Raw genomic sequence first — 21,321 nt, 5'->3', positions numbered from 1 at the left:
CACCATATGACGTTTGCGTGAATTGCCGATCAAAGTGGAATTAATAGGTGCAATTATTACGGCGAGATTAGGACTGGTTTGAAGCCACCGGTACTACCAACATTACGAGCGTGGGTTGCACAAAGACTTCTGATGGCTGGATTAACAGTATGTCACTGTGGCTTCCCATTGAAGACAGACGGTGGGTTAATAGGCAGTATTTCCGAGCAGGACTGAATGGTTGGTTGTCTCTAGAAGTCAATAAATCAGTCAGCAACTAATGTTTGAAGAAACAAAACCAGACCAGGCCCGCCAAGTAAACTGCATGTACCTACTATCCCGTTCACCAGGCGTTATAGCCAAGACCACAGCCAACGCCATCTTCTAAAGTCGTTGGCTCATCGTGGTCTGAGCTCAAATTCAATCTTCTGAACAGCTTCACAAGCCAAGAAAATAGAGTATCAAGTGAACTGACCATGGACCAGGGCAACAACCAAGGCTGACCTGACATGACCAGACCTGACCCTTGGCCAGCGGCGCTTGTCAATGCGAGTTTCTGCAAGGTGTTGCAGCCGATGCAGCTAATATCCTCATTCGACCGGGTGGGCCGACGCCAAAAGCCAGGATGCATGTCTTCTCCCTCCAACACCCCGCTCGCAAGGCACATGAAATGGTTCAAGAGAAATAGATAGCGCAATCCTCACGGCGCAACCGGCAGCACCTAGTGTCCGTCAGCGACAAGATCTTGTTGGCTTTGCCTCGAGTTCACCATGGTGCAAAGCGCTGGCAGTTTTTAAGGCTCGGCGCAAGCTTGTGACAGATGCTAAGAATGCTAGCATCTTGGCTCAACGTTGTATTTCCGGTCTGTGTGGTGCGAAAAAAAAAAATTCTATCGGGCCATTACCAGACACGAACTTGACTCTGAGATGCGGTGCGACCAAACTGTTCGGTAGACTGGCCGACAAAGGTTGCACCATTGATTGAAAAGCTGACTCCAGCGGAGGTCACGGGCGTGTGTGGCGAGAGAGAGTCTCTCGCCGAGACATGTTTACGATGAAGCAATTACAGGACAGATGAGTGATCAAGGCCGCGTACTCTGTCGAATAAGCACCCGTCCTTCTCCGAGACTGCGAACGAGCGGACGTCGAGCAGACGTCGACCAGATGACGGTAGTTGGGTCGTTGGCCCCAAATGCGGATCATGGTGTAGAGACAAAGGTCTCATCAGGGGGTCGAAGAATTGCTGCAGATCATGACTTGATGAGAAAAAGCCACGCCTCAGTTGCTCGAGATGGGAGAAAGCTCAGTTGTGAGTGGTGGCCTTGCATTTGGCAGTCGTTTGAGGTACCTGAAAAGTGGGTGCTCGAAACGGCACAAATTTTGTTCCTTCGTCTAGAATGTCTCGCCAGTGTTGAGATAAGGAATAGATCCTTGCTGAGAGTTGTGTGCAGGATCAATGATGGGTTGACGGAAGATGTGCCTGGTTTAGCTTCGGAGCAACTGCAAGTGTCAGTCAACTATTTTGTTGGTCTGATCGCCATTGCTTTGTCTGCCCACTAATCTGTGGATATAGATGAAGTGTTTGGCAGTCATTGGCAGCTGATGTTTAGCTGGCAGAGGAATTGGAGCTCGATGGAGACTGGAAGCATTATTGATCTCTCGTCAACATTGTACACGAGCAACAGCTTGTGGAAACTGCAATAGACAGGGATGGCTGCTCCATTGACGGTGATATTCCCCATCAATCAAATGGGACACGGACCTCGAAACAGCCAAGGAAATATATTATGGTACTCCGAGGTTGGAACTCGCGTGTTCAGAGATGTCAAGCATCAATCGGGTTATTCCAGGCACAAATCTGCAAGTTTACCACCAGCCAACACCCATGACGGGCAATTTTTAGATGGAGGCGTCGTGGCTTGGCAACTTGGCTCGCGGGGACGATGCCTGTCCCTGTCTGGGTTGTCTGTCTGTCCATGTCGACATTTTCTTCGCATGTGGACACCGTTTGGGGAATGGGAACGGGTAAGAAAAACACGCCCACAGGCTAGACTGACCAGAGAGAGGAGAGCAAGATGAGCTGGGTTGGCTGGCGACAGTAATACTGGCGAGGCTAGTAATATGAGGGCCGTCCGTGGTGGCACGACAATCTGCGATCCACGCTGCCAGGGGTCAGGGTCGTGTCGTGTCATGGCATGGTTCTTGTGCTGGGATCTTGAAAGGCATGGTCAACTGGTGATTTCTGGTGTGGTAACCGAGCAGAGCATGGCAGGTGTACTGGTATGCTCTTTCCTGGAACTGGCGATGCGTATGGCAGCAGTCTGGTCTCCAGTCTCTCTTCGCACAGAATGGCATGCAACAGCATGAATGAGCACCAACATGGGTCACAACAATGTCGTGTTGCATGTGTGCCGTTGAAGCTGGCCTTGCGATGGGATTTGTGGTTCTCATCGTCCACAATTGTCCGCAAAGGGAACCCAGGGCCGTGGTGCCCCGTAATGTAATCAAAGCTTCGCGGTCAAGCACCGGAAGGCCCCCATGGCCCATGCATGAAAACGGGGCATCGCTGGTGCCGAAGACTCAAGCCAGGACCATCATCATTTTGTCTCTCCTCCGTAGTCTCCTCCAGGACTGGTCGTCAATCTCATCAGGGACCATTCACGTTCAGCCGTTCATCGTCATTCCTCGTCACTGATCAATCCAAAACACCACACTCGTTTACTTTTTGTGCCCGAGCGACTTGTGCCCTGGTTCTGGCGAGGCGAGCATTTGTGGCTTGCGTGCATGCCTCAAATGTCCTTCGTGTGAGCTGATCCTGAGTCGCCGTCTGGCACAGCCAAACGCCGCGCCTCAAACTTCCAAAGTTCCTCAAGTCTTCTTTTCGCCTCTGTGGCACACACATCCAACACAAACATGAACGCCTGCAACCCAATTTGATCCAACACAGGCACACATTGACACACCACGTTGCTCTCACAAAGACTCCACCCCCAAATCTCTTCTATTCGCCGAAGCGTCGAGTCTGGTCCCTTGACCAATGGCCCAGCCACTGTTCTCTTCGGGTCGACGGCGCCAGCGTTGACAGTCTGGTCCTGAGCTTGGCGCGACAGCCTGCTGACCTCTGGCCCGATTTTGAGTTGAGCTGCTGCAATCCCCAACCTCAATAACTACTAGGTATGCTACCAGACTATTTCGCTGCTTCGGAGGCGCCGGCGTGAGGCAAAACGACCTCGCCGCTACAAATACGCTTTCTGATGCTCTGGTCATTTGCTAGTATGGGGAGCCCCTCATTCGTCTGGGTTTCCCCATTGACTTCTCCAGGCGCTGGGTAGGGCAAGAAGAAGAAAAAAATCACCGAATACACCCAGATCCAGAACGGGCCACTGTTGACTCGAAGGTACCCAGGTCACTTGGTATACAAACAAATTTCCGCTCCAACGTGGGGACACGCAAAAGCATCAACAAAATTTCAGTCCGGCCATTGAATCGCTCTTCGCTCGCGCAAACCAAAAATGGTGCTTTTCTTTTTTCTAGGTCCTGTCCTAATTTTTTTCGGCCTCGCTGTTTCCAGCTATACTGCGCCGAAGGCTCACCATGGCTTCTCTCACCTTGCCTCGCTTGGAAAATGGGCCTTGACACCATAACATGCAGTTGCTTGCCACGCCAAGTCTATTTTTTAACACATTTAGAGACATGGCAATCGCCTTCACGTGCTTGCTGTCCAAACTTTACTTCACAAGCAGCCGAGGGACGTACGAGCTAGCGGGCATCAATGCAAGCCTCTTCCTCCGACCCCTAGCACGCAAGTCAAATAAAGAACAGTCCAACTGGGGAGGGGGAATGCGATCAAATCAAATGGGAGTGGTGTGAGCTGAGCTGGTCGACGTCAATCCAGCAACCTGGGCACGGCCAGCCAGTGAGTGGCGGCCCAGACAGCCCCAGCCGACACTCTTTTTTTCCTCTCTGCTCCAAGTGGGTGCAGATGAGTTTTCCGTGGTGGTCTCCATTTGCCTCCTGCCACCCCGGTCGTCATATCCGTATCAGGGACTGAGTGGCGGGCATCTTTGAGGCTGTCGGACGCCTCGACCATCCCTCTCTGCTCGCTGGAGAAGCCCAAACATCGTCGTGGGAGATTCTGCGGGGCTCCTGGCCGTGAAGTCTGGGGATGGCGTCGAGTCTGTCGCTCGGCCCATTGCCAGCTCAGGCAAGGTGTGTTCTACAAGGTCGACGCCCCCCGGCTCGGCTCCACCGCTGGCTCCATGATGCAGGGAAGCGGAGATCATGACAAGCATGGCTTTGCAGACTAGCGAGCGCTGGGCAGATTGGAAGGGGAGAGATGACCATCATGACCTCTGCTTCAGGAGCTTGACAACCAAACCCGACGCGGCTTGAGGCTGGTTCCAGTTGGGGCAAGATGGGCTTTCACAGGCTTTTTTGGTTTGGTAGGTGAGGCAAAGCCAGCGGGCGCAATCGAGCGACAGGTACGGACAATAGGCAACGGGATAAGAAAGGGCTTGCAGATGGGCGCAAGGTCTATCACCCAATGATCTCGTCATGAATGTCTGCCGAGATGCGTGCTAAACTTGGGATGGTATCGTGACGATGCGAACACGAACCATTCTCAAGTCTAGAGCGCTCTCAACTTTGATTCGGCAGAGTTTGTAAGTTGCCTGTCCCAAGAAAAGAAGAACCAAAACCGGGGCGAGCTGTTGTTTCGATATCTAGGGCTTTGGCGATAGTACAGTCCAGCCTCTACCTTAACCAGGAGCAAGTGACAGTACTGTTGATTTTGGTTGATACAGCGATCCGTCCAGCGAACAAGCGCAGACGGGCCATGGATTCATTTGCACATGAAATATATTATCGTCTTGGCAAGGTTCTCGGTAAGCCCACCGCAAAAGCGCATGTCTGTACCGAATCGCATCTTGGGCCGCGTCTGTTGTCCCTCGCCTGTCCAATCCTTGGCCACGAACGACTCCAAGCGGTCTTTCGCAGGCCCCATTGTTGTGCCCGTCTTGGGTTCTTCGTCCGGGGTTCACACCAACTCATTGCAGTTGCATGCATGCTGGAGAGAAGGGAAAGGCAGGAAATCTGTCTTTCAGTCAGTGGCCCGAAGAGAACTGGACGAGGATGGAAGAAGGCACGATTTCATGATGAACCCACACACCCATTCTCTAGCGTCTTTCCCCACTCGCCACCGGGGGGCGTGACCCCAGCAGAGATGGGCCGACCTGGGCATGCTACTGAACAGACCAGACAGATTGACCAGACTCGACGGAGGAGTTGACGCTGTCTGGTCTGGTGGCTAGTGTCTGGTCTAGCACTGACAGAGGCCTCAGAGCCACCGACAGTGCCTGCTGCCCCTCAGAAACGCCTTGGATACCTCCGATGGCCACCAAGCTGCACTGTCTGTCTGGCAAGTCATGTCATGGCATTTTCCTCCGCGTCCATGTCAGTCCCCAAATGTCAAGTCGACCAGACCAGACACTTCAACTCTCTCGGCCGTCCTTCTCTGCTTCACCCCCCTCCGACAATCAAAACACACACCCTCATCCTTGTCCTCATCCCCGTCCACAATTCTAATTCCCCATCCCCCATCCAGTCACTCCCTCGGGCTCATTGTAACTTTGTCTTGCCAATGGACCAATCTGACTTAAATACTCTCGATATCCATTTTCTAGATTGGAATTTCTTCCCCTCCCCCTGGTTTCCCGTCATAGTACCCTTCTTGTCGTCGTTGGTCGGTTCGAGCTCTACCTAGAGTTGTGATAAACGATACCATCGAGAGTTCCTTTTTTTTTCATTCTTTTTTTTTTTCATTCTACCATCTCCAGTAGATATATACCCTTAATTTTCGACGAGTCCTACCGGCGTCTCACTTAACCGCGAAAATGTCCGACAAGCACGAGGTCACCCAGACCGAGAATGGCGCCGTCCGTGGTGGCAAGAAGGCCGCTCTCAAGAACCACTGCAAGCGATTCTGGTGGCTTCATCTGATCATCTTCCTTTGCATTTCTGCCGCTGTCATTTGCATTGTGTAAGTGCTGTTGACTCTGAGTTGTGTTTCCATCCGGTCATATGCTGTGGTGTTTGATATCAAATACTTTTTGATATCTCCACCATTTCGGGACGTGTGACACATGAGTTTGCCTGTAATGCAGGACATATTGGCCTTAAAAGCCTTGTCCATGGCTATCCACTGAAGAAGTGCTCGCGCCTTTTTGTGCGACTTGGTCTGCACGGCGCAGAAGCATGATTCGATATGGGGCTTTGCGACATTGTCTTTAATTTGTTCTTGACTCACACATGTGGAATGACTTTTTGTTTTTGCTTTCTAGCCGAGACGAACATTGCTAACAGGGTAAAATAGCATCTTTGTTGGTGTCAAGAACATCGCTCAGGCTAAGATCAATGATGCCGACCTCCGTATCCAGAGTGTCAACATCCTCAACTCTGAGCCCAACAAGTTCCTCATGGAAATCAACTCTACCATTAGCACCGATGGCACTGTCAAGGCTGACATTGACCCCTTCGTTGGCAACCTTACTCTCCGCGATATTCCCGACGCCAAGCCTTTTGTTCAGCTCAACTTCCCCAAGACCAACGCCAACAAGTTCCAGACTGTCAACATTAGCCAGACTGTTGAAATCAGCGACATGGAGGCATTTGCTCAGTTCAACAAGTACTTCTTCCAGAACGAGACTCTGCGCGTTGCCATCGACGGCAAGACCAAGGTCCAGCCCGCCGGTCTCTCAAAGAAGTACGACGTCGACTTCCACAAGGTCGTCACCTTCAAGGGCCTGAACAAGCTCAACGGCACCACCCTGACCGACATGAAGATCAAGATTGGTACTGCTGAGTCTGGCATCCCCAACTTCAATGCCACCGCTACCATCACCAACCCTTCATACTACACCATCGACCTCGGCAACGCCACCTTCAACAACTACGCTGACAACCAGCTCCTCGGAAACCTCACCATCCAGAACTTCATCATGCGGCCCGGTGCCAACGTCGTTCCCGTCTCCGCAATCCTCGACCAGACCATCATCATCTCCGCCGCTTCCAAGAAGCCCTACTGCGAGACTGGCAAGATCGCCGTCGAACTTCTCGCCACTGATGTCAAGCAAGGCAGCGGAGAGATCACCTGGCTCAGAGATGCCCTCGCCAGCGCCAACCAGACTGTCGAGCTCAGCCTGGCTGAGACATTCAAGGCCGCTGGTCTCAGCGACTTCAAGGCTACATGCAGCTCTTAAACAAAAGATGACGGCCGTTCCTATAAATGCGTTTCTATTTGCGAGATTTTTATGTCATTGAGGAAAAAACTGGTGTCACCTAATTGCATGTTTCTGTTGCCGTCCGCTTACCATTGTGTGAGTGGTGCTGGTTTATATATCTCTTTTGGTAGCCTTGCCTTGAGGCTGTTTTGTGGTTCAAGAGGAAGCCACGCGTTCTTCGTTTACCCCCCGCGGCATATACTCTTTGTATGAATTCAGGTGTTGTCGGAGGCTGAACGTGTTGTGTTTTGTTGTTCGCAGGTCGACATGGGACAGCGTGAAGGACGATTAGGCATGAAGGAGGTTGGTTGTTTGGACATTTTCCCGTTTGAATGAGGCAGGAGGCGCATTCTGATTGATGATACCTCGATGCGCCTGTTACACTTAGCCGGCCGCTGATGGCCTAAACTGAATATAATATTGAATGCCATATTGGGTATCATGCCACTGTTGACCATTTGTGTTTTTATGCCTGTTCCAGCTATCCATTTCCCGCCTCCCAAGCCAATATCCATAACATCTAAATCCCTTACCACACATCTATCAATCCAACGCCATAACTCTGAACCCGACAAAAAATCCTATTTCCGGCCACTTTTCCTCTTCTCTCGTGACAACCCTCCCGTACTGGCAGGTGAATTCGAACTCACAACGCCACCCACAAATTCAATAGTCCTCCCAGCAGCCTTATCCTCCTTCTCCTTCTCCTTGACAACACCCTCCCTCGCCTTCCTCAACTTATCTCTATACGCCCACTCCGGAAACCCACTAGGGTCATACAAATCCAACGACACCGTGGTTTCGTACTGCGCCGCCCCAGATAGATCCACAAATGAGAGGAGTTTGTCGCAGAGCGAAGGGTTGCGCAGCGCAGCAGACTGCTCGAGCTTGCTGTTGAAGTGTGTGCCTTGGCGTTTGAGCGTGAGGAATTGTTGGAATTTGGCAGTTGTTTGCGGGGGAGGAGAGCCTGGTGGGGAGGGCGGGATGTCGAGGTTTGGTATAGACGGGAGGGTGAGGTCGTGGGTTAAGGTGCGGGTTGCTGTGTATGGCGATGAGGGCTCCGAGGGCTCGGGGAGGCCAGGGAGAGTGGATGATTCTGGGAGGGATGGACCGAGCGCGGGACCGATTGTTGGTTGGGTTGATGGTGCTGGATGTTGTTCCTGAGGCTCAGATGGTGGATGTTCGTGAGATGTTGATGATTGAGTTGGCGGTGCTGGAGTTGGTTTGTTGTTTGAGGCGGATTCTTGATTTGTTAGATTGTGGGTGAGTAATGAGAGGAGAGGAGTTTTACCTTGATTTGAGATTTCTTTTGCAGTTTGTGTTGTTTTTGGTTGTTCGTTTGGGAATGTCTTCTTGTTGTTAGAATCCGGATCTGAGGTGGACAAAGGTGAACTTACTGTTGGCGGAGGAGAATGGTGAGAATGTTCGTCCTCTTCGTCGCTGCTGGCGTAACCAACCAGTCCTGCCATGTTTAAAATTCGAATTGAACAGAGAAATGATGAATTAAGTGAGAATTTCCTCGGTTAGCTTAAGTATATAGATGAGAAGCATGAGGAGAGCACATGTGAGTCTTGGGTCTCGCACAAGTTTCACTCTCACTACCCCAGGCAAGCTCACCATTGGTACGGCAAAACTACGGTGCCAGCCAACAGCCACTCAGCCGCATGGTCACAGCTGCCTGTCATTACCATAAGACAAAAAGTCTCGACACATGCACCCACCCAAGTATCAACTCCTCTCCATCATCTTTCGCCATCTCCCGACCTCGTGCAACCATCCCTTCTGCGGCGATCGATGCCCCCTAGCTGCTTCAATCACCCCGTCGGCTACGCGCATTGTTTTACAGGCATACGTATCCATCAAGAAGGACTTCCATTCATTCAGGTCCGCCGTGGCCATAATCAGTTGTGGAGATTTGCGCCAGACCTGGCCTTGGAACCACCCTCCAGAAAGTCAAATACAAGAAACAAACCAAAGTACTACTCACCAACCTAGATTTCCTCCTGAGCTTGCGAGGCCACCATGGCTCGGCCCAGAGACTCGCGCTCACCAAGTCCTGCAGGCAGTCAAATCAGCTCACGTCGCCACCGAAAAGATGATGATCGGCGGGATAGGGACCGTCGAGATGACGGCAGGGACTATCGCCGACGCTCCAGATCGCGCAGTCCAGATGTGAGAAGACGTGATGATCATGGATCGACTGGCCTGTATTCTGACCTTATTCTCAACAAGCAGAACCGATACCGCGATCGTGGTGGCCGCGACCGCGACCGCGACCGTGATCGCGACTCATACCGCCGCAGAGAACGGTCTGTAGATCGACGCGATGACGACCATTACCGTGGAGGAACGAGAGACCACCGCGACAGAGAAAGACGCAGGTCGCGTGACCGGTATAATGACAGGCCTCGGTCCCCTGCACGCCGACGAAACCGCAGCCGTGACGATGACAGAGATCATAGGAGGCGACCTGATTCCCGTGACGGTGGTCGCGGACGCCGTGAGGGCACCGCCGACTCTCACCCCCGCAGCAGCCGCGCTGACAGCCGAAATCGAAAGACTCCTCTTACTGACAGCGGCAAAGCTGGGTCCGATCAAACTAAGAAGACCAAGGCGGCGGCGCCTCCGTCTGATGCTGACAAGAAGGCCGAGCGACTCGCAAAATTAGAGGCCTGGAAGAAGAAGAAAGAGAGCGAGAGTCAGAAGCAGAAAGAAGTGAATCCTAGCCAGACTAGAAGCTTGCTGGCTGAAATGGATATGAAGGCCCTGGGGCATTCTCCCTCTGCTGGCTCGCCTGGTGTTTCGTCAGTCGCATCGCCGGCGACGCTGAATGACTCTGGCAGTGCATCTCCTGCTGTTCCTTATGCTGGCAAGTTTGACCCCAAGACCATTGCCAAGAAATCTGCTGCATCGAGAACGCATGATACTTCCAAATCTGTGTTGGGCTCACTTGATGTCCAACAAGAAAAGATGGCTGCGCCAGTCAAACAGAAAACAATTGGTGAGTGCCGCCAACACTCCACTGTGGCCAATGGATTAAACCCGGTTGTTAACATTGATTGTCTAAAAGCCTCTGCTTTACCCGCCAACAGAGTGAAAACGAGTGCCTTCGGTTTCGGAAAGTCCCAGGCGGACGCGGACAAGCTCCCTACGAAGCGCAAGCTCGATCTCGACGAAGAGGATACCACGAAGCGGACGCTGACAAAGCTACCTGCTCTACCAATGGAAACGGACGATACCCCTTACGCTGATCAGGATGAGGACGACGACTCAGATGGAGACAATTTCGCTGAGAATGAGGAAGAGGCTGCTGCTGCGGCACGTGCTGCCCACGAGAGGCGACTGCAGACGGAAAATCAAACTGAGCCCCAGCCAGGTGAGCCCATGGAGGAAGATTCCAAGGAAGACCGTATGCAAGTTGATCAAGAGACAAATGGCGTTCCTGAGAGCAACGGTGTTGATGTTGCCCCAGCAGCTGAGCCAAAGCCAGAGCCACAGCCAGAGCCGGCGCCGGAAGCGGCGCCGGAGCAGAGCATGGATGTGGATGAAGAAGAGGACGTGGATCCTCTGGATGCGTTCATGGCCGACCTGAAGCAGACTGAAACAAAGAAGCCCGTCAAGTCTACCCTTGCTGCGAAAAAGGCTCAGGAACCCGAAGCCTATTTCAGCGACGATGAGTACAACTTTGATGCAGAGCGGAAAGGTGATGGCGACATCCTTGCTATTGCAAACAAACGTAAAAAGAAGGATATCCCAACTGTGGATTATAGCAAGATTGACTTGGTACCTGTTCGCAAAAATTTCTGGGTCGAGCCCGCCGAGTTGAGTGCCCTTACCGAGGAAGAGCTGGCTGATTTGCGCCTGGAACTCGACGGTATCAAGGTCAACGGCAAAGACGTACCCAAGCCAGTCCAGAAATGGGCTCAGTGCGGCCTCACGCGGCAGACGTTGGATGTCATTGACAACCTGGGTTACGAGAAGCCGACTACCATTCAGATGCAGGCCATCCCTACGCTCATGTCTGGGCGGGATGTCGTTGGTGTAGCCAAGACGGGCTCTGGCAAGACCGTGGCGTTTCTCCTCCCTATGTTCCGCCACATCATGGACCAGCCGCCGATCAAAGACACTGATGGACCAGTTGGCTTGATCATGACGCCTACTCGTGAGTTGGCGACTCAGATTCACAGGGATTGCAAGCCATTTTTGAAGAGCATGGGGTTGCGCGCCGTCTGTGCGTATGGCGGTGCGCCAATTCGTGATCAGATTGCCGAGTTGAAGCGTGGCGCTGAGATCATCGTCTGCACTCCCGGTCGAATGATTGATTTGCTTGCCGCTAATCAGGGCCGGGTTACGAACCTGAGGAGAGTAACATATGTCGTGCTGGATGAGGCTGATCGAATGTTTGACATGGGCTTCGAACCTCAGGTTATGAAGATCTTTGCTAGCATGCGACCTGACAAGCAAACGATTCTGTTCTCTGCAACGATGCCTCGGATCATTGACTCCCTGACCAAGAAGGTTCTGAAGAGCCCTGTTGAGATTACAGTGGGTGGTCGGAGTGTTGTCGCCAAGGAAATTGAGCAGATTGTCGAGGTCCGTGAGGAGAGCACCAAATTCTTCCGCGTCTTGGAGCTTCTTGGTGAATTGTATGATCGCGATGAAGACGCCCGCGCATTAATTTTCGTCGACCGACAAGAAAAGGCGGACGACCTGCTCAAGGAGTTGATGATCAAGGGCTACCCTTGCATGTCGATTCACGGAGGCAAGGACCAAGTGGACCGCGACTCGACGATTTCAGATTTCAAAAAGGGTGTTGTGCCGCTGCTTGTGGCCACATCAGTAGCTGCTCGAGGTCTCGACGTCAAGCAGTTGAAGCTAGTCATCAACTACGATGCACCTAACCATCTCGAAGATTATGTTCACCGTGCAGGTCGAACAGGCCGTGCAGGGAATACGGGCGTCGCAGTCACGTTTGTCACACCCGATCAGGAAAACTGCGCTCCTGGCATTGCCAAGGCTCTAGAGCAGAGTGAGCAGCCTGTGCCCGAGCGTCTTAATGAGATGAGAAAGGCACATCGCGAAAAGGTCAAGTCCGGCAAGGCCAAGGACTCGTCTGGCTTTGGTGGCAAGGGTCTCGATCGTCTCGACCAAGAACGTGAAGCCGCTCGTCTAAGAGAACGCAGAACCCATAAGGCCGAGGGCGAAGAGGAAGAGGAGAAAGAAGACAAGGAGGAAGAGAACAAGAAGGCCGAAAAGGCTCTCGATGCCATCCGAGCAGCCGCATCAGGCGTCCAAGCGCGAGATAACGCCAAGGCGGCGGCAGAGGGTCAAAAGGGCAGCGACACACCGACCGGCGGCGCTGACAAGACCAAAGATGCCCTCGACAAGGTCAGTTCCGCAGTCAGCGCCATCAACAGCCGTCTCGGCAAAGCCGGCCAACTACGTTCTGGTCAGCCCATTGACAATAAGGGTCCTGACGCCGGCGCATACCACGCCACTCTCGAAATCAACGATTTCCCGCAAAAGGCGAGATGGGCCGTCACCAACAGAACCAATGTGGCCAAGATTCTGGATTCCACAGGAACATCCATCACGACCAAGGGTAGTTTCTACCCTGCTGGCAAGGAGGTCCCTCCCAATGCGGATCCCAAGCTGTATATTCTCATTGAGGGTGACACGGAACTAGCTGTTGGTTCGGCGCTCCAAGAAATGACTAGATTGCTGAGAGAGGGAACCATTGCTGCAGCTGATGCGGATAGCAGAGCACCAGCTAGTGGTCGTTATACAGTCAGTTAAGGTTCAGGTTGGCTATATTGTGTGGTTTAAGTGGACAAAATAAGTATATTGTAATGTTTGGGGAAACAATATGTACAGTCTGAACGGAGCCAGGAGTTTTATCGGGCAAGTAAATACCAAGAACTCAGTAGAGTAAAAACCAAATTCAGCGTTCAAATCTTGAAAATTTATCAAATCATGGAATCGCTCAAAACTAGCCCCGTCTAGCTCGTTGAGTAAACGCCAAACGCTCAGAAACTATGTACACGTATCTACACCCCATCTACATCCGTATATCACATGCTCATGCACCGCCGTACAAGACCCTAATTATAAGACGTGGCCTCATTATTATTCGCAATTTCTCTCCGCCGCTGCTCGTCAGCACTAGCTTGCTTGAGTGTATCGCTTCGCGACTGTCTCTTCTGCGCGGATAATTGTGTTTGCAGCTTGCCTCCCTTGCTGGATGCTTTTGCTCTAGCCTAGATATTGTGTTAGTTTTACCTTTTCCAGGTCTGTTTATTGGGTTAAGGAGGCAAACCTCTGCTGCTTCGGCGGCTTTCCTCCGCGCATCGCCTACGTCAGTTGTGGTTTCGCCGCCGAGGGTTCGGGCTGGGCCTCCGACTTTGGGGGGGATGGTGGACTTGCGTTTTGCGGGGGGGGCGGAGCCGAGGACGCGGCCGGGCGGGGAGGGGTCTTGCTCTTCTTTGCCGCAGATGTTGCCCATTTTGGGGTTGCGATTGTGCGTATGGATGGAGGGTTGATGGGTTGGAGTTGGAGATGGGATGAGGATGGAGGTGAGATGAGATGAGATGAGGTTGATGAGGCGGTGGTGGTTGAGCTGCCCCTCTCGCCCCACTTGAGCTTTTGGTCAGGTCTGGTGTAGGTTGACTACCAAGGTAGGCTTGGGCAAGGATGAGGTGTTATTCACTACTATACTTTCAGCAAGTACTGCTGGATTAAGGGGTGCTATATTGATTATGTTATGAGATTCTTGGTGTGGTTGATGCGGTGATTCAGCAAGTTTGTATGAATGTTATGTTGGACTGCTTTTGGTAGGTGATCTCGGTGAGGGCATGAGATCAAACAATGATAGCTACGGTTGAAGGACTTAGACTAGTGGAAGAACTACTTGGCATTCACTCATTACTGGAGATCATTGTCATATATACTAAGCTGTCTTGTATGGCCTGGATGAATTTATACCACACAATTGACAACAATACGCTTCGAGATACCATCTGAATTGCCATCGGGGTTGCTTACGAAATGGGGGAAATCACCATGGATAGGAAGAATAGCGAATACAGCAAAGTGTTACTGTTCCATGCTGCTTTAACTCAGCTACTCTATGAAACCACATTGAACTACCGTTCGCATCGTCCTTTCGGATATTCGCCCACCAAGGAGACCCGGCCAATGAAGCCTCAACCGGCACGGCGCAAGATCGACAGGTCATGTGGGGCCGATGCCGTAAGTCGGAGGTCCTGGCCGCACAAGGCGGCTTCGAGGATGAGAGCTCCGGACTTATCTATTTGGTTTTTCTCGAGATGTGGTGCTGCAGGTCTGTAGTGGCAAGTGATGATTTGTCAATCGACAAGGGTCACCTCGATATGGTGTGAATTGCCAGTGAATATGGACAAGTGCTACTCATGCGCGGACTCGCTAGATTCGCAAATTGACAAGTTAACCAACCCTCAGGCGGGACATGGAAGCACACAAGGTCAGCTCAGATTATGACAAACCAATTCAGTGGTGTACCTGTGCCCTTTGGCAACTTCATTTGTCTGTTGGCTTCTGCAATATATCTCCTCTGCTCATGCTCGCCCAGTCACGATCCACCAGATAACGTGCTCGCGGGTTGTGGCCGAGTGCAGGCACGAGCAAGAAGCCAAGCCCCACCTTCCTTTCCAAAGGCCCCAAGACGTGGAGTCAGAGTCTTAGACCCTCTTTTTTTTTCACAATGGCAAGTGCGCTCCTCCAAATCTGACCATCCGGGTTCTCACCTGCTCACCATGACCAGGATACGGATACTGGGCAATAACCACATCCTGCCGGTTCTGCGTTCTGCCCACAGGCGCAGAGGTGCAAATGCGCGACAGCTAGATCAGACTCAACTGCATGCATGGGCCAGTGAGACAATCATGCTCTACTCATTCTCGTTTCTCATACCCTCTCAAAGTCGTCTTTTCTCTTTCCCGAATCGACTTGGCCTCGTGCGTCGCTAGCCAGTAGGCCAAGAAACCTGGTCCGTTGACCAACAAAGCAACTTCGTTGTCGGCTTCGTCGAGCTCGTAGCCAGCTCATAGCCATTCTCATTACCATAGCGTCCGAGTCCAGGATCCCCTCTTTCTCCCAACCTTTCTTAGTGCTGTTCATACTTTTTCGCTGGTCTCAGCTTCACTTCCTTCTCTCACAGCCTCCAGACACCGTCGACTCGCCTCAACAACGGACCTGTTTCTGTTCCACGCCTCATCAAACTAGCCTTTTGTTCTTGAGTTTCGGCTCCCTTCCGAACCAGCCATTTTCTCTTTTTTCCACTGACGGCATCTTTTACTTTCCATCGATTGGAACCGTCTCTGCAGTCCCCGGAATCCGGGGTCCTAGCCTTGTTTCCTGTCCCTCCGGCTGTATCTTCTGTCCGGAGAGGCTTCTGCCCCTCCCTTCTGCGGTCACATCGCTTCTCTTCTACCATCGTCTTTACGGAATACGCTGCCTCAGTCATTGACATTGTCCCTCTACTCTTTCAAGGGAAACATCGGTGGAGCTTTGAACATCGGCGCATCGGCATTTACGTCCTGCCCTTCTGCCTCACCAACACTTAGGCGCGCAGGCTTCTTATGTCGATCTAGGCTATCCTACAATGATGGACAGCTCGCACGATGCCTATAGTAGTCTGATGGGCTCGGCAACTCACCCGTCGACTGACGACGTGGCCAATATTGACCTCGATTTCAGCACGCTGTTACCATCCGAGCATGCTCTCACGCTAGGCCCTTACGAGCAATGCATCCACGACGATTCCTGCTTGCACTTTACGCAAGCACACCGAGCTCAAAGCAAAGCTCAACGAAACTTTGCACAAACGCCACCAGCTACTTCGTCGTCAGCTCTCAGCCGAGGTCGAATCAGATCCAATCGCACAGAGCATGGCAGAACGCAAAGCCAAGTGGACATTCCATCAGGCCTGGATCACCCGCAATACGAATGGGATCACATCTTCAGTGATAATTCTTTGGCTGATTGCAATTTGTACCCCGGTGGCATGCCTAGCGTCTGCAAAGATGATGATTGTGTTTCCATGTCTTGCAGTTCTGCTTGTGATGGAAGTTGCCCCAGCCAGTGTGGCGAAACTAGCCACGCTGTTTGTTGTGACGACGATACTTGTGGTAGCCCACAACTTTGTATCGACGAAGACTGCCAAGTGGCAAGCGAGCCTTGCACTGATGAGAACTGCGTCGTGGATCCATCAATCAATCAGCAACAGCCACGGACCGTGCCTGCAATCACATGCCGCGACAAGGCAGCTGCCGTTGCCCTCACCTCAATTGGTGAGAATAATAATCCCCAGATGCTTCAAAATGCGTTCTTTCAGCAGCCGCAGCAGGAGGCACAAGCTGGAGATGCATTAATGAGCTTTTTAGGCTTGCCTCATAGCTTACCATGTGGCAGCCTCTCCATGGACTCTATTCTTGCCAATCACAATGGTCAAACAACTTTTCCCAACCAACCGTATCAAATGGCCTTTGAGTACGCTCTCGCAAATCATATTGTGCAGTATCATGATCCATCTCATGGATTTACCAGTAACGGATCGTGTGTTGCCAATGAGCCAAGTCAGTTGATCACGAAATGTACATTGCCAAAATTCAACCCGAATGACTTGGCCAATACAGACCCGTTTCTGCCTCAACTGCAGTCCCATGAATGTGGTTTCGAAGTACAAGATCCCACTGAGTATGCTCAACACATATTTCAGGAGCACAGGTCGACGTTGATGATGCAGGGAAATCAATACGGATTTCCTGGCTCTGGTCATGCCCATGGCCACCCGGCTGGCTCGAATTCTCACCGGAATCAAGGATTATATGGTCCCTATTTCAATTACAACACAACGCCAAACTCAAATCACGGCTCTCCCTCTATGCCGTCGCTGACAAACATGTCTATAAGACCGTCGTTATCAGCCACTCCAGTCTCATTGCCCACGCCATCTCCTCTTGAGTCTGAGCACTCTTTCACGGAGGCTACATCCACAGCCCATACTATGAGTCCCGTTAGTGAGACAAAGCCGCAAGTGATGGCACAAGAAGACCAGTTTTTATGCCGGTGGCTCGTAGGACGCGGAGATGCCATATGTGGTCAACGCTTTGAAAATGATGAGCAGTTACAGAAGCATTGCAAGCAGGACCACCTGAAGCAATTAAAGAAGGTCAATGGCGGTTTTAGATGTGGGTGGGCTAATTGTACACGAGACACTTGCTTCACTCAACGAAGCAAAGTTGAGCGACACATGCAAGTCCACACTGGATGTAGGTGATATCTTCTCTGGTTTGGGCCAGCTTTTGGTCCTTGAAATAGGCCATTTACTAACTCTGACACTCTGACTAGACAAACCGGTTCACTGTGACATCTGCGGAGCTGCTCTGTCGGCTAAGCAGGCTCTTGAGCAGCACATGAGGATTCACACAGGCGAAACGCCATGGGTGTGCAAGTATCCAGGCTGCGGCTGTGCCTTTAAACAACAAAGTGCTCTTAGTAAGCCGTCTCTTTTTTATTTCTCTTTTATGTCGATGCTGACCATGTTGATAGCTATGCATGAGAGGACACACACTGGTGACAAACCTTTAGAGTGTGAGATTTGTGGCAAGCGTTTTAGCGAATCCTCAAATTTGTCTAAACACCGACGGACCCATAACGTAAAAGGCATGCACGAGTGTCAGCTCTGTGGCAAGGACTTCCACAGGCTTGACCAATTGCGTCGTCATATGGGTACAAACCACAAAGATAGGCCTGCTGAGGTTGATGCCATTCTCAGCGAAGCCAAGAGTAAAATCAGGGCGAACAAAATATCGAAACTGAAGAAGATCAAGTCCAAAGGCAAGGATGGTCAGATGAAGTCGGAGCTATTGCTAGACTTCGATGATGTCGATACCATGGACACGATTGAAGAACCCCTCCATACGGTCATACTTCATTCTTAATGGCTTGTATTGCGAAACCATGGGTGGGTGTTGATGTTGTACATTTTCACGATGATAGACGGCACTGTTCATGACGGAAGGGTATGGTGGGCTTAACTTGAACGCAAATGGACATACAAATGGCGTTTAGCGGTTTTGTTTGGTTTTCGAATCAGAAGCAGATGATGGATGTCATGAAAAGTTGCATATTGACGCGTATAGTTTTCTTTTCTTTTTCTTTTTTTCTTCTTTTTTTTTTTGTAAAACGGAAGGCAGGCATGGGGGCAAATCGGAGTCGGTTGCGTGGTCATGTTTGGATATCTAAAGATTAGCCTGCTGGTTACATGATTATACGGGGAATGAGATAGAAGAACGGTAGCTCATAATGAATGCCCGATATACCCAGCCAGATCTTGTTCTGTCTGTGCTCTTTGTGATGGCGGTTGTGCCACTACTGGAATAGCTTCATTTATCAGACTGTGGCGAAAACGACCAGTCGTTGTTGACAAGAGCAGCATTGGGGAGTTTTACGCTACAAACGTACATCCAAAAACGACCACAAAGCACTACCAGACGTTGAAAAGCAATCATGATCATGACCTCGTTTTGAATTTTTTGTTGTTCTTTTTAGGGCAGCTGATCTAGCTTAAAACCCCAATCATGGACGACATTCCGTAAAGGTATTTTATGTCCCAGAACGAGGCCCCAAACCGGGAAATAAGTTACACAAAGTCAGACCGAAGACATGTTCCATAACCCCCTCCTTTGCCTTGTTTGAGCCATATGCGATGCAAATTTTTGTTTCCGGAAGGCCGTTTTGTTCTTCTTGTGAAGGAAAAAAGGACGCCACGCCTCCGAAATATGGAAAAACTACCCAGATTTACCCATAACAATTCATTTTCCCCTCCCCATCAACTCCTAGTACCGATTTGAGCACTTAGGCCTGAGTACATATGTTAGTACAGTGTGTCACATGTGTCCCTTGGGAGTAGAGGTTTAAAAGACGGTGATATGGGCGTACCTTGATGGCAAACTTGCGCTGAGGGAAGTGAGTGCTGCGCTTCTTGGTCTTCTCCAGGACGCGGGCCTTGTCCTCGGGTGATAGTCGGCGGCGGATGGCACGGGTCTGCTTGGCACGGAGGTCGAGAGGGGCGTACTTCTTGTTCTTGTAGAAGAGGCGGAGCTGGGAGCGTTGCTTGGCGTTGATGACGGTCAGAACGCGGGCGATGGACTTGCGCAGATCGTGGCTGTTGGAAATTTTGTCAGCATTTTGTCATTGTCGAATGGTCTTTGCTCGTGGTATTGATATCGATTGTTGGAGGGGGGATGGTTGCTCACATCTTGTTCAGCTTGCTGCCGGAAGAAGCGACCTTCTGGATGCGCAGCTGGCCGAGCTCAGTCTTGAGCTCGCCGAGCTGCTTCATCAAATCATCCTTGCTCTTGTCCCAAAGCTGGACGGTCTTAACCTTGCCCGACGACTAGAAATGGTCAGTATTTGAGGGTCCTATTGCAGTTTTCCGATTCCATGAGACAGAAATTCCCCAGGCAGCATTTGACGGTAATTTTGGCGAGGGCGTTGAGACGATGTGTCCTTCTGGAAATTTTGCATCATGCTGGTCGAACGATTGCAGGTTTGGGGTGGATGAATATTTTCCATTCCAACATTGGATGTTCAGGATTCGATATCGAAATCGTTGGCGATTGCGTGCTCGTCCAGAAATAAATGCTACCATGGGGAATTCCGTCGTCTCAAGCAGAAGCAAAGCGTTGGACTCACCATCTTGATGGTCTTCGATGGGGTGATGTGCGAAGTGTGTCGACGGAGTGCGTAAGTAGAAGTCAGCCTCGACCGTGACCGTCCTTGTCGCGATGGATCGAATGGCTCTCTGAGAATTTAGTCGAAGTTTGCCGAGAAGGTGGAAAAATTGCCCTAGGGTTTGGGTGGTTGTGTGCGCTGACTAGAGAATACGGAATTTTAATTGGCTGCATTTTTACCAAACGACCCATATCCATGAAGATCACGTGAGGTGTCTCGTGGCCCGGAAGTGGACACCACCAGTAGGCGGTGAGAGTGTCGATTTCTGCCAGTTTCCCTAGAGGGACTAGAGTCCGGTCCGGCTCTGGGGACAGTGTGACGACGGAGCTGGCGTTGAGACAAGGACAAGTCGGTTGCTTGTGCTTCTTCCCAAGCCTGCATCTTTACGACGACAACGTCACTGACCAACGGACTCAAAATGGCTGCACCTTCAGCCAGTGCGGGCTGGGCCCAACTTCGACAGCAAGCGAGATCATTAGAAACTCAGGTACGTTGTGACTGGGCAATTCAATGCTCTCCATCTCTCGGCATGCGGTCTATCACAAGATCGAACCCCCTGGCTAACAACAACAGACCGAGAACCTGTTCCATACATATTCGCAGTTCTCATCGGCCGCCAGCATCCCACCTAAACCGACAGATGATGAACGGCAAACGGAAGCAAAAATCGAAGAACTACTGGAAAAGGCAAGTTATCCCACCAAGCTGCGAGTGCTACAAATTAACCAGACCTCAAAACCAGCGCGACACAACAATCTCCCAACTAGCACGGCTCCTCGACTCCGAAACAACACTCACCTCATCCGCCCTCAAGCAGAACAACCTCTCCCTTCTGCGGGAGAAGCTCGCCGCCCACAGACGCGACCTCAACCGACTGCGCAGCACGCTCCAACAGGCTCGCGACCGGGCCAACCTCCTCACCAATGTGAGGTCCGACATTGACAATTTCCGCGCGAATAACCCCGAGTCGGCGGAGGCAGAGTACATGCTCCAGGAGAGGGGTCGCATCGACAGGAGCCACGAGATGACGGATAGTGTGCTGAGCCAGGCGTACGCTGTGCAGGATACCTTCAACATACAGCGGGAGACGTTGGCGAGCATTAATCGGCGGATTACCACGGCTGCGGGCAAGGTGCCTGGTATGAACTCGCTGATTACGAGGATATCAGCTAGAAAGAGGAGAGATGGTATTATTATGGGGTGTTTTATTGCATTTTGCTTTCTCGTCTTCTTTTTCTTGTCATGATTTTGGTAGCAAGGCATGACGGCTTTGGGGACGGAACAGCTGGGGC

General features: G+C 51.4%; 9 protein-coding genes across 9 annotated transcripts; 5 read left to right on the top strand and 4 right to left on the bottom strand.

Annotated features, from left to right (window-relative positions):
• Nucleotides 1-322: 322 nt before the first annotated feature.
• On the bottom strand, nt 323-646 carry VFPPC_15177 (hypothetical protein; the record flags this gene model as incomplete). The annotated part of the gene is made up of 1 exon (XM_018292930.1): nt 323-646. The coding sequence occupies one exon, from the start codon at nt 644-646 to the stop codon at nt 323-325; it is 324 nt and encodes a 107-aa protein (XP_018148734.1).
• A 406-nt stretch (nt 647-1,052) lies between these two features.
• On the top strand, nt 1,053-1,538 carry VFPPC_15176 (hypothetical protein; the record flags this gene model as incomplete). Its single annotated transcript, XM_018292929.1, has 1 exon — nt 1,053-1,538. One exon carries the CDS (start codon nt 1,053-1,055, stop codon nt 1,536-1,538), a length of 486 nt encoding a protein of 161 aa, XP_018148733.1.
• A 4,331-nt stretch (nt 1,539-5,869) lies between these two features.
• VFPPC_00566 (hypothetical protein) lies at nt 5,870-7,234 on the top strand (the record flags this gene model as incomplete). Its single annotated transcript, XM_018280560.1, has 2 exons — nt 5,870-6,015; nt 6,349-7,234. The coding sequence occupies 2 exons, from the start codon at nt 5,870-5,872 to the stop codon at nt 7,232-7,234; spliced, it is 1,032 nt and encodes a 343-aa protein (XP_018148731.1).
• Nucleotides 7,235-7,836: 602 nt separating this feature from the next.
• On the bottom strand, nt 7,837-8,724 carry VFPPC_15174 (HCNGP-like protein; the record flags this gene model as incomplete). Its single annotated transcript, XM_018292927.1, has 3 exons — nt 7,837-8,498; nt 8,547-8,604; nt 8,653-8,724. The coding sequence occupies 3 exons, from the start codon at nt 8,722-8,724 to the stop codon at nt 7,837-7,839; spliced, it is 792 nt and encodes a 263-aa protein (XP_018148730.1).
• Nucleotides 8,725-9,277: 553 nt separating this feature from the next.
• VFPPC_00565 (pre-mRNA-processing ATP-dependent RNA helicase PRP5) lies at nt 9,278-13,051 on the top strand (the record flags this gene model as incomplete). The annotated part of the gene is made up of 1 exon (XM_018280559.1): nt 9,278-13,051. The coding sequence occupies one exon, from the start codon at nt 9,278-9,280 to the stop codon at nt 13,049-13,051; it is 3,774 nt and encodes a 1,257-aa protein (XP_018148728.1).
• A 305-nt stretch (nt 13,052-13,356) lies between these two features.
• On the bottom strand, nt 13,357-13,757 carry VFPPC_12817 (hypothetical protein; the record flags this gene model as incomplete). Its single annotated transcript, XM_018290594.1, has 2 exons — nt 13,357-13,512; nt 13,572-13,757. 2 exons carry the CDS (start codon nt 13,755-13,757, stop codon nt 13,357-13,359), a joined length of 342 nt encoding a protein of 113 aa, XP_018148727.1.
• A 2,136-nt stretch (nt 13,758-15,893) lies between these two features.
• VFPPC_00564 (metalloregulatory protein) lies at nt 15,894-18,234 on the top strand (the record flags this gene model as incomplete). Its single annotated transcript, XM_018280558.1, has 3 exons — nt 15,894-17,562; nt 17,642-17,788; nt 17,843-18,234. 3 exons carry the CDS (start codon nt 15,894-15,896, stop codon nt 18,232-18,234), a joined length of 2,208 nt encoding a protein of 735 aa, XP_018148726.1.
• A 916-nt stretch (nt 18,235-19,150) lies between these two features.
• VFPPC_15172 (60S ribosomal protein L35) lies at nt 19,151-19,993 on the bottom strand (the record flags this gene model as incomplete). The annotated part of the gene is made up of 4 exons (XM_022428956.1): nt 19,151-19,156; nt 19,235-19,460; nt 19,552-19,691; nt 19,991-19,993. The coding sequence occupies 4 exons, from the start codon at nt 19,991-19,993 to the stop codon at nt 19,151-19,153; spliced, it is 375 nt and encodes a 124-aa protein (XP_022284678.1).
• A 454-nt stretch (nt 19,994-20,447) lies between these two features.
• Nucleotides 20,448-21,275, top strand: VFPPC_00563 (vesicle transport v-snare protein; the record flags this gene model as incomplete). Its single annotated transcript, XM_018280557.1, has 3 exons — nt 20,448-20,516; nt 20,603-20,740; nt 20,772-21,275. The coding sequence occupies 3 exons, from the start codon at nt 20,448-20,450 to the stop codon at nt 21,273-21,275; spliced, it is 711 nt and encodes a 236-aa protein (XP_018148724.1).
• Nucleotides 21,276-21,321: the final 46 nt, after the last annotated feature.

The sequence above is a fragment of the Pochonia chlamydosporia genome, chromosome 1 (assembly GCF_001653235.2).
Source record: "Pochonia chlamydosporia 170 chromosome 1, whole genome shotgun sequence".
In the NCBI taxonomy this organism is placed as follows: domain Eukaryota; kingdom Fungi; phylum Ascomycota; class Sordariomycetes; order Hypocreales; family Clavicipitaceae; genus Pochonia; species Pochonia chlamydosporia.
The sequence above is the reverse complement of the archived record's forward strand: the minus strand, read 5'-3'. Positions and strand labels throughout refer to the sequence as shown.